This window comes from Echiichthys vipera, assembly GCF_963691815.1.
Source record: "Echiichthys vipera genome assembly, chromosome: 21".
Taxonomy (NCBI): Eukaryota; Metazoa; Chordata; class Actinopteri; order Perciformes; family Trachinidae; genus Echiichthys; species Echiichthys vipera.
In genome coordinates this window covers 10,795,108-10,807,277 of record NC_139846.1, presented here as the reverse complement: position 1 = coordinate 10,807,277, position 12,170 = coordinate 10,795,108, and the positions used below count along the sequence as shown (strand labels likewise).

Here is a 12,170-nt window from a genome sequence, read left to right as displayed (position 1 = left end):
TAGTATTTATGGCAGCAGGATCATGCATGTCGGAACTGCTCACTAAATAAATCACGGTCGCCTGTGTTCATTGATATGAAGCAACATGTGCAACAGTGTGTTTCAATAGTTTTTGGACAGCATAGGAATAAGATGAGCCTTTGGCAACACAGGAAATACTTCTTAGGATCAATTCAGTTTTTTTTTTAATTGGGATTTGTTGACAATAAGAACAATATATAATATCGCCAGCCTTATCCTTTAAAGCCTTTTATTTAGTTTTATGCTTTGCTTCATGCTTTTGCACATTAAGCACCTGTTGGCTGTAGCCAGTGCTGCGGAGAGTGATGCAAAGGTTGATACTCCTTTATTTCCTTTTATCCTTCATGAAAAGGATTTGTCTGAATTCACTCAATTCCAATGTTCCTTGGTTTAATCTGGGGCTATGTATAATTTATATATATATATATATATATATATATATATATATATATATATAACGTCTGTACTTTTGTTCAAGTTAAATAAAGGACATAGAGAACAGTTAAAGTCCCCCTCCACTCAAAAATGATTTTTTTTCTCCTGTTTCTGTCCTCTAAAGTGTCTGACATTGACTATAGTGACTTGAATCTGAGCAAAGTTTTTTTCACTAGAGAAGTGTTTTCATTTTCCTCCATAGCTGCAGTCGGTACATCACTAATCCATGAACCAATTGCTGTCTAATATAGGAAACACTGTACTGGAGCACACAAATTGTCAGTACAGGGAGAAAACACACCACCATCTTAAATGTCAGCCACTTTCTGTTACAAGCTCACAAACAACAGAAACACATAAAAGACGCTAACTACTACTTAGTCATCTGAGTCTGGGTCTGACTGATGCCGAGTTCATGACACTAAAACTACCGCCTGCAGACAGCGGACAGCTCGGGCTCCATTAACCATCCTGGTGAGGTCAGATCCAGAATTTCTCAATGAGGGAGAATACTAGATGTGCTTCTAGCCCGTTCTCTGACTGTTATCTTTTTATTTTCTATGTGGGAAAACCATGTTAAAAAAAGATTAATCATAGCTGTTTTCACATACTTTAAACATTTCTGGAGTGGTCCTTTACAAGTTACTACTGCTTCATCAATAACTACAGGTTCTTTATACTCTTGCGTCAGTGTAACAGTGTATCTTTAATGTGATGTGAAATGACTTTGTAAATGTCTCCTCCATGCTCTTGACACAACACTAAAAACCACCAGTGAGATGATGGCTCATGCAATATAAGTCCACTAAACTCCTTTCAAAGCCACATTTGTTGTTCCAAAGCTGTATTAGTCATGATATAGTGCCCGGCTCGTACCATGGGAAAAGACAGAGAGGACTTACAGAGAAATACACATCAGTCTGTCTTTTAATATGTTCCAGATGTGGCATGAGAGAGAGCCATTACCATAACTCAGACTGAGCATGGTTTCAGTCTGAATAGCAGGTCTCAAGGCAGGGGACCCTATTACTCCAATGCTGTGCTAATGAGACTTTAATGACTCTTCAGATGATAGTCACTGGTTCTCAGCAGTCTGCTCAAGAGTTAATCTCAGCCAATTGTAACTTAAAGCTCTTCACTCTTGACTCTCGACTCTCTGATACTCAAAGTTTGACGTATATGTTTCTGATAATGATCACTTCTGTAGCTTTGAATCCACTTTGAGACTCCATGAAACCATTACAGTGGATGTTGTAACCAGAAATGCCACCGCATGATCGTCCCTTTGTCAACGCTGCTCTTCTTCACAGACAGGGAGCAATTTATGGGAGGCATGGAACAAAACGGGCCATCAAGGGAATAAATGGAACCGAGCAGAGATCCCTCTGAGGAAGCTGAGGAACTTTGAAGTGATATTCGAGGGGATCCGCTCGAGGGACGTGAGCGGAGGAGCTGCCCTGGATGACCTGGAGTTCATAAACTGTGCCCCAAGTAGGTGATATGAACAACACACACATTCTGTAAGCAGTGTAAGTTGTTGCCTATTTCCCAAACTAAAATAGATCAAAAGATTTAAGAGAAATAACCCTCCCAGACATTGCAGGGAACACTAGAACAAGAATCCTATTAACTTTATAAAAGCGTAGTTTAGTGCTCTTTAAAGGGACAGTTCACCCCAAAATCAAAAACTATTTTTTCCCCCTCAGCAAACCTAGTTGTTAGCAGTTTTACTTTTACTGCACTACACCAACCGTATCACACTCACGGACAAGAGGCTTGTGCTCATAAATGGCGTGAGATGTAAATGTCCACCTTTCCCCCTCCCTCTGCATTATGATACGGTCGGCAGGTGTATTGCGGTTCTTTTGAAACTTAAATGCATTGCAGCACTTTCATCTATGGTTGAGGTGTTGAAAAGTGCAAGTAGGAGGGCAGAGGAGATGGGAAATGTCTTGAAATGTCATTGCCCCAAAAAATGGAGCACTGGGCTGGGAAAATTCGTGTAAAGCCAAAAATCTCACCACCTGGTAAAGTCATCAGAGTCGCTGGTATTCAGCAAACATCTGCACAGGTATTAAGGTCACAAAAACTTCATGCGTCTTTAATTTAAAGTAACTTCAATTTTACTGAACTTTTGATAGTTTGAGAAAAACATTCATGCGTTCAGACTCATTAACTCTTTTGTTTTCAGTCAGCTTTTCATACCAGTGCATATCTAACTTTATATATTTTAATAATATATTTAAACTTGTCTTGAACATTACTGAATTACCTGTGAATTGACTGTCTTTGCAAATGCAGGAATAAAACGGTTGAAAGAGGAATCCAAGCTTATTCATGCGGTTTATTGTGCCTGAATAAGTAATCGCAGCAGTAAGAGTGGCCTAGAAAATGAATCTGAACTTTTTTTTAAAATGACATTATCTCTCTTGCTATCCTCTGTCCTTGTTTTAATAAAGTATTTTTCATAATCTTCACAAGCAAGATGTAAACATCCTATGAAATTATTTTACGATCTTTTCAACTGATAGATCAGGGCATGAAATTGATTCTGCCGCTGGCACACTCGGAGGAAGAGAAGGAAAGAGCTGGCGTGTCCTAGAGGTAGAGAGAGTAAGATTCTTTTTGTGGGACGACAGTTTGCTGACAGACGCCGTTTGATGTTTATGTCCGAGACAGATGCTACACATTAAACAGGACCTGGCACAATGTGGACGCCATGTGGGCTGTTTTCTGGTGCTGCCAAGGCCCTCTGCAATACACAAATATAATCACAGTTGCACAGAGAGACATAAACACTGACCTACAGACAAACTGAGACAGAGCACAACAGATTGAGAGGCGTGCGTGCAAGGACCAGACTGTCCATCCAAGAATAAATGTCACTCACCAACAACTTTCAAAGGGTTGGAACAAAATATTGATGCGGCAATGTATTGTATTACTTCCATATTGTCAATACACTGGTGCCAAATGTAAATACAGTATCTTTATTACAGAAGAAAATGTTGTGATTGGTTCTGGACAGTCTCTCTCTCTCCTTTTTAATCGTTCTTTTTGTCTCCCTCTGTCGGTGTTTTTCTGTTTGTGCTTTCTTTCTGTTCTCTGGTTTGAGTTTGTTTCCTGGCAGGTGATCCTTGTTGGCACTAATCACCTGCCACTCTGTCAATCCGGTACTGAGCCTCACTCAGTGCCGGATCGCACCCTCTACTTACCCTGATGTCTCCCTGTGTACCTGCTCCTTTTGTGTCCATTCATCGTGTCAGTTTGTATCTAGTTCTTCGTGTTTTTCCTTTGTGTTAGTGCACCTTTTTGTAAATTACTTTTATTAAATTTGTTAATAACATCTCCTGAGTTCTGGTCTGCATTTGGGTCCCCTCATCCGTGTATTCTCCGTCATCACACATGACAGAAAATGTGTGTTTAAATTAATTTCCCATTGAAATGATGGCGCATTGTTGTACGTCGATTCATCTTAGTTGTCAAATTCTGTGTAACTGGCACCAATGCAGTTAGTAAATACATAATTCATAATTTTTTAGGGTTATTTTCTTCTTCAGTTACAAAGACATCGTGATGTTTTGTAGATTATTTTCTTGCAATGTATTGCATAATCTCTGTATCGTGAAACCATCGCTAACCTGGTCAACGTACCTTGATAGTGTTGTATCGGAAGTGACTCTGTATCGGTACTTTAAATGCTAAAATGCATTTCCAGTTTATTCTATGGTGGTATTAACTGCGCTGAAGTCCTGTAATTAACTCTTTCACATTCATCATTTAATGTCTAAAACTTCCCCACGGTGTAACGTCATCATACGTGTGCTGTGTTTGCTCCACCTGATCTTTTTTCCCTTCCTCTCTGTTCCGTCTCAAACAAGGCTGAGCTGGAACAGGGAGGTTTTGATTTCCCTGACAGGCCTTTGTCTGCTTTTGTTTACAGTCTCCTCCACCCTCGTGTGCTTTGGTGAAGAAAACAGGAAATCTCAATATGACACAGTTGTTCGTCGTAGCATTTCCCCCTGAAGCTGATTTGATTCATCTGAATGGAAAAGTAGAAATAGTTTCCTGTCTAGTGGGTCAGACCTAAAAAACATTCCCACATTGAAAAACGGGAGATTTCCATGTCTTTTTTTATTATAAAGCAGGTGGAGATGCGTAATAAATACTGTGAAAGTATCAAAACACACAGAAATGCACACCGTCCGTATTCAGAAACTGTGCCTTTAAATGGGACATCAGGACTTCTGTACCGTTGTGATCTAACGACTGCACTTCAGATTGGTTCCTAAGTTTTTCTGCGTGTTTTTAGATGTTTTGGAGCCACTCAGTTGCCCTGCAGTCACAGACTTTGTGTGTCACAGTGGCTACTGCATTGAGTCCCACCTGGTGTGTGACAACAAGGCCGACTGTGCCGATGAATCCGATGAGATAGATTGCGGTGAGTAGAAATGGGAACTAGGTTTCTGTGGTATTGGAAAGATAATCAATCCAATGGCAGAGCAGAAAAACAACTTTAAAGTCAGACTTCCCACTCTTTCCTTGCATCTCTCTCTCTTGTAGAACACATAGTCGGCCTGCCGGGCGCTTGTGACTTCGACATGGATGGAAACCAGTGGGAGGACACCTGCAAGCTTTCTCAGGACGCAGATGATGACTTTGATTGGAGGATCGGTCGTGAGAGTGAGACACCAGGAGCTGGACCTCACACTGACCACAGTCCAGGTCAGTACCCCCTTTGCTGCCAACCCTGTCTCTGTCCTTTAAACCAAACAACAAGATATGTTGTTTGTCTGTTCACTCCAGAGCGACAACATAAACATTTTCTGATCTGTCACCCCTATCACAAATGATGACAAATAAATCTATATTCTCAGTTGAGAGGATATTCATTGTCAGTAGGAAACAGGCAACAAACTGCAGTCTCAGATTTCTGTCTCTATAATAACGCCACCCAACATCCTTCCTTGCTCCCGATGGTCAAGAATCATAATTTCTGCAGCCGAGGGCTTTGGCACTTAAATATAAACAGGATTTGCTGTAATGACTGATGTTATCCTTGGAGGACACTTTATAGTCTACTAATTCCCAACCGGAGTACATGGATTTCCCTTCAGGGTTTAATTACAATAATTACAAATCATTTTGACACACAAGTTTGTGAGATGTTCTAACCTTTGACCTCTTCATCATGACAGAAGGAGCACTTGCTGACACAACACAACTATGAATTCCCACTAATGGTTTCTGTTCAAAACTCACTGCATGTGTTTGCTTTCTATCCTGTTTGTAAGTGAAAAATTAATAATTCTGTCAAAAAAAGAACACTTTAACAACTTCTGCGTCCCCCGTCCTTACACCCTCCATGTTTCAGCTCTGACCGCCGCGCCTTTGTAATTACAACCTGACAGCTGGGAAAAAGGAGCTTCCAACAGGCATGTGAAGGCCGGGTTAATAATACATCCTGATCCATGTCAGCCTGAGTCAAACTGAGCCAAACAGCATCGGACTTGTTTATCTTGTTTACACGGATGCTGCTGTATCAAAACATGATTTTTAATACTGATTAATTGAAAATGAATCCTGGAGTAGTTGTGACTTTGTCATTTGAATTCATTTGGCTGTCAGTATGTTAATGCTGCTTCCTTTTCTTGGTACACAGGCTTTGAAAAAAAAAAAAAAGACTCTTGCTGTTTAGAAGATGACGTTGAGATAGCATCATGAAAATAATGAAAAGTCTTATTACAGTTTTGTGTAGCAGGAGTTCATTTGAGGGGAAACTTTGGCTCCTTTCATAAAAAACTCACTAACATCACTAACACCCGCTAACATCTGGCCTCTCCTTGTATTTTAGTCAAAAACTTTAGTTCCCAGGACAAATCACAAATGCAGTCACTGGTATTTATCAGCTTCAGCTCCGATCAGCAGTGATGGAAACTCCCACATGAACATGCTAATTTTCCCCACTTTGCGGCGTGATGCCACGACGCGGGTTGCAGCCGACGATAACTTCTGTCATCTCAAATCCTGTCCGTCTCTGCCCGAGCAGCGCTGCAACATCGCTCCACTCTAGTCAGCACTGAGTTTGGAAGAGAGGCCGAATAAGTGACAGATATAAAAAAAATAAAAAAGTAACACAGTAACATTTTCATTGGCCTGCTGCTTTCTAATGTTTACTAACACTGTTTTTTGGTGTGTTTGTGATGTCATGACAAGCAAGAAAAAAGGCCGACTTGTGTACTGGTGATGGGAAAGAAGCCTATTGCCTACTTTTTTGTGGGTTTAAAAGATGAATTCGGGCGAAAAGCGTATATATATATATATATATATATATATATATGTATATATATATATATATATATATGTGTGTGTGTGTGTCAGGAGACTTTAGATTTATGGCTATACAACAGCTTGTATAACTGTTGTTTGATTGTACTGCCACATGTATCATTTTTAACTATCATATCCTCCAATATATATATATATATATATATTTTCTTTCTTTCTTTTCTTTTTTTCTACTTCTAAATTTGGGGGTGCACTGTTCCTGGAGGTACTGCAATACCAGGTCGATGCGTGGAGTGGACTGAGCAAGCCCCTATTCCAAAAATGTATTTAATATATGGGACTTATCAGATATTAAACTGATAAGATCAGATACTACACTTAACTCAGCCAAAAGGCCGAGAAGCGATCCTCCAATATATTTGTAAAGTGGCGTTTCATTGTTAACGGTGCATTCAATGAACCAACAGACCCTGGTCAGAGTAGCTCGAATGCTCTGTTATATAGGCTGTGGGTGAGTTGCTGTGTCCACACCCACTCACCTCTTGAGTTTATTGATCTGAGAGATGAATCTGGAGACTGGGCGCAGTGTCATAGAGTGAACTTATGATCTCACTACAGAGCAGAGCAATAAACCCAACCATCTGTAACACACACACACACACACACACACACACACACACACACACACACACACACACACATGCTCATGACAGAGCTGAGCAAGGACGAGAGTTGCACATGATTCTGCAGACATCACGTAGCTGCGTTATCAGACGCTGTTAACATCTGAAAGACAGAGCAATATGTGTGCACACAGCAGTTATTTCAATCTGAATAAATGCACAGACTAAATCTTTTTGAGTCTGACGAGAAGAATTGCGGGTGGGAACAGGGTTTGCTGTGGCCTGTGGATTGTGATGGGCTTAAATCCCCTTTAACTCATGTGGAAAACTCCCACTTTGTTCTGGCCTCACACAGACGCTGTCTCATTTCCGAGCCTAGCCGAGCCGAAGAAGCTCTCTGCAGCTCTTTGGCTCCAGGCTCAAGGCAGCAGAAATACTTTCCTCTATCCAAATATCTTGTATATTGGAACCAACAGGAGAACATTATTGGATTTCTCGCCTGCAGTAAAGCTGGAGTATTAAATGGCTGCAGCTCATCATGTGTCACTCATCACACTGGATCTTACTCAGACTTTACATAAATGCACAGCAGATGTGAAGTGTATTTATCTCCAAAGGTGGTGGTGGGAACTTCCTGTACGTACACTCAGCCACTCAGAGGGAAGGCGACGTTGCCAAGGTGTCAACCAGGAGTCCGTTTCCGGCCAGTATCGGCCTGTGTCACCTGCGCTTCTGGTTCTACATGCACGGCTCAGACAGGATGGGAACGCTGAAGGTGATTTAATCAAAGCCACATTGCCATAAATAATTCAAAGCCCTTATGTGTTTTTGTTTGTGTCAGGCATCTAACTTCCAAACATATTTTATTTTATTGTCATTTGCTGTAATGCTCAGTCACAGTCAACCTGAAGGCTTAATTTCGTTTTTGACAGAAATGTCTTTGCTGCTTCACTGCTCCTCTCACTACATGACACTCTGCTTACTGTCAATCTCCTAATACCCACAGGAAGAAATGAAAGTCTCCTGGCCAGGAAATCATCCATCAAAGCACGTCACCGCACACAGACTTGATTATAATATTCCTCTTTTCAGTTCTTTTTTCAGGTCTCTTTGTTTGCTGGGTTAATTTCAAGACAACAAACAATCAGTAAATACTTAAAAAATAATAATTGGGTTTGATGCGCCACTGAAATAAAATGTCAGAAAATAGATGTAGCTGTACACTAGATATTCACAAATGTGCTATTACTCCAAACGGCAACAGTATTCTCCTGTCAGGTGCAGTGTTTAACATAACATACTTTTTATTTTGGGTTTCTACTTATTAGCATACATATTTAAATGCATTAATGTTAAAAAAAAACAACATTTATTTCTCATACTGTCTGTCTAAATATACCTGTATTCACCCTCAACGCTCAATTTTAGCGCATGTTTCGCTGAGCCTGCCACCCGTAAAAACCCAGTCTGCTCTGATAGGCCTGCATTTCCGTGTTTTCGGCATCTACGCTCTCCGCATCTCTGCACTGTGATTGCAGCCGGGAAATGACTGTAACAGCAATGTAGCTGCACTTAGTTGTGAGATTACAACCGTACAGCAGTCCTGACGGCTCGTTTAACAGTTTGACAGTTTCTGAATACAGGCTGTGTGCATTTCCCTGTGGATTGAGCGTTTTCTTATATTTACAGTACTTATATAGCACCTCAACCTGCTTTATGATCAAAAAGACATGAATACGTCACTTATACAACATGGGACCTTCAAAAAAATGTGCAATACCGTATAAAGAATGTAATCATTTCTTGTTGTTTTTATTTTACACACATTACTTAATTCAATTCAATTCAATTAGATTTTATCAACAGTGTCGAATCATAGCAAAAGTTATCTCAGGACACTTTACATATAGAGTATGTAAAAACCACACTCGATGACTTATTTATGATTTACAGAGACCCAACAATTCCCCCATGAACAGCAACTAGTCACACTATCTGTAATTAAAATAGTAATAATTATTCTATTAATTATATACAGTATTAATCCGGCAATCTTGTGCAATCTTGTGTGGAGGTATGTGGAAATACGTATTACACATATCCAAATCCCATTTTAAAACTTAAAAAAAGAGCTGTGTAATATAAACTATTGAATTAAAAGCTTTAAAATCCCCTGTAGTCGAATCACAAATAATGTATAAAGTCAAAAATCAATCTTTACCTGGAAGTATCCATGTTCAGAATGAGAGAAAATCATTCAGATCAAAACTTCTTTTAAATTGAAATGACAGAACATCGTCTTCATTGTTATTTCCTGTCCCATGAAGTTGACATGTTTGTTCTGCACCTCACCAGGTCTACACCGTTGGACCCAGTGGCACCAGCCTGCTGATGTGGGCAGCCACTGGAAGCTATGGCAACCAGTGGAAATACGCTAATGTCATCCTGTCCAACCCAGCGCCTTTCAGAGTGACCTTCCAGGCAGAGGTGGGAGGAGACGTGTGGACGGACATCGCCTTGGATGACATCTCCTACACTGCGGAGTGTATGATGGAAGGTAAAAGGTTATTTTTTTTGGTATCTTTTTGCTTTTCCATTGTGGGTTTTTTTCTCATTTCCTGTCCTTTCAGCACTGTGCTCATTTTTCATGCAATTTCCTCCAATTTTCACCTTCCCCTGTCTGCTCTTTTCCATATTTTCTGTTCACTAATATCCATGCCCCGGTGCTCCGTTTGCAAATTGTGTGGACCTTCAGGGCGGGTGTAGTGAGTTAATGGAACCTGTTGCCCTGTAGGTCCATATAAATTCACTTTGGAGACTAGGTCAACAGCGAGGGGATGACACACAGGGGAATGGAGAGGCTAAAGCAATTTCATTTATATTGTGTTGTTTCCTCACTCCCACCCAGCCTTCTCTTTTACCCCTGAACTACTTCCTCAGTTGATTTTCTGAAGAAGCATGCCCTTCAATTTTTCCACCACTCTTGGTGTCTTCAAACGGTCCTCTGAGGTTTCTCACTGCCGGCTGTGTGGACTAAAATCGACGAAAGGGGATTTAAGGTGTGTTAAGACTTAGACTTAGACTTAAACTTCTCTTTATTGATCCTTTGGGATGAACTCACGCAAGGAAATTGAGATTCCAGCAGCTTACAAAAGCACAAGAGAGGTATAAAAAAATACAGTATAGGATAGCAAATAAACTCTTAGCTAAATAAATACAGAAAGTATAAAAAACAATAAGAAAATAAACAGTAAGCAATAAACTCTTAGTCAAATATATATGAGGTAGATGTAAGTATACAGGTCAATTAAAATTCATGGAAAATGAAATCAGATAAAGTAAATGTAGAGGAAATGTATAAGATAATGTGTATGACTGTATGTGACAGAAATGAGCAGTAAGATTAAATCATAGCACTTAAGTGGTGGATAAAATTATTGCACAAAGATAAGAAGAAGATAAGTGTCCAGGTATGTAAGAGTAGATTATTAATGTCACAGTGAGTGGCTCCCACGCCTTCACTTCTGTCCCCTCTATTTCCTCCTCCCCCCGAGTGAGGAGTTGTGTGATGGAATGATGGACCCATGAGTTCTTGAGCCTGTTGGTTCTGCACTTGGGCAGGAGCAGCCTTCCACTGAAAAGGCTCCTCTGGGTGCAGATGACGGTGTGCAGGGGGCGGCTGCCATTGTCCGTAATGTCTCTCTGCTGTCATAAGCTCTCTGCATGCATGTGTAATTATGTGCATGTAATCTGTCACCTCAGGACCAGTTACTCCCCAGCCTCTGACCTGTGCTGTGGACCAGTACCAGTGTGCGTACTCCTATCAGTGTATCCCAGAGAGCTGGAGGTGCGACGGAGAGCTGGACTGTAGTGACCAGTCCGACGAAGAGTTTTGTCCCACTGTGGTACCTGGTACTCTTCCTCCTCAGGATCGCTGTCCTGTTGGACATTTCCAGTGTTTAAATGATCTGTGTGTCCCATCCATACTTCGCTGTGACGGCGTCCCAGACTGCCCTGATGGAGAGGATGAGTACAGCTGCTGTAAGTATGTGTCTGTGTCTTTGTCAAGTAGGTTTTTGACTATTTTTTTTACTGTGTGGGTCTTATTTTAACAATTTTATCATGTGAAGCACTTTATGACTTCGTCTGTAAAAGGTGCTATATCAAATCAACGTATTGCCGGTCTTATTATTTTTTATTATCATTACTCATGTAGTGCTGGAGAAAAAGCTCACATGTCTCAACAATTATCAACATGACTACAGCAATGCGGTGTTACATTTGTTTTCATTTTTAAAATACATTTTCGAGCACTTTGGTCAGCATTTTCAATTTTTTAAAATAAATCAATTGTATTCATTGCTTCCATGGTCGGGAGCAGCAGTTTTATGTTTTCTATCATGAGGACAATTTTGTTTTGGAGGTAGAGGTATTTGTGAGATGAGTCATTTGCAGGATGGAACAAAGGAAATGTAAGCAGGACACCCTTTGCATGTGAAGGATCAAAGTGTCATTTGAGGCTCATTCTGTGACTCCACCTCTCAAACATCCCTCTACATATTTGAACATTGTCCCTGCTTCTGTCTCTCATTTTTTCCACCAGCTCTGCTGCGGTGTGAGCTGGGAGAACTGGTGTGTGAAAGTGCGCCTGGTTGTATCCCACTTCAGAAGCGCTGTGATCGCTCTGCAGACTGTCTTCCTTTTCACTCTGATGAGTCCAGCTGCTATGGTAACTTGTTTTTACATACCTTCACCCCTTTCAAGCTTTTTGCCATTTTATGATTCCTGGACCTTGAAGCTCCA

The 12,170-nt window shown here is 40.6% G+C and overlaps 1 protein-coding gene across 1 annotated transcript in view; it reads left to right on the top strand.

The window, feature by feature from the left end:
• The window catches only part of malrd1 (MAM and LDL receptor class A domain containing 1), a gene marked incomplete at both ends in the record, with an annotated part of 58,947 nt that overhangs the window by 39,389 nt on the left and 7,388 nt on the right, over positions 1-12,170 (top strand). The window contains 7 exons of the mRNA XM_083936066.1: positions 1,767-1,947; positions 4,769-4,897; positions 5,020-5,181; positions 7,985-8,142; positions 9,723-9,924; positions 11,130-11,408; positions 11,971-12,096. Of these exons, the coding sequence (XP_083792192.1) occupies positions 1,767-1,947; positions 4,769-4,897; positions 5,020-5,181; positions 7,985-8,142; positions 9,723-9,924; positions 11,130-11,408; positions 11,971-12,096 (1,237 nt within the window). The remainder of the gene's footprint in view (positions 1-1,766; positions 1,948-4,768; positions 4,898-5,019; positions 5,182-7,984; positions 8,143-9,722; positions 9,925-11,129; positions 11,409-11,970; positions 12,097-12,170) is intronic.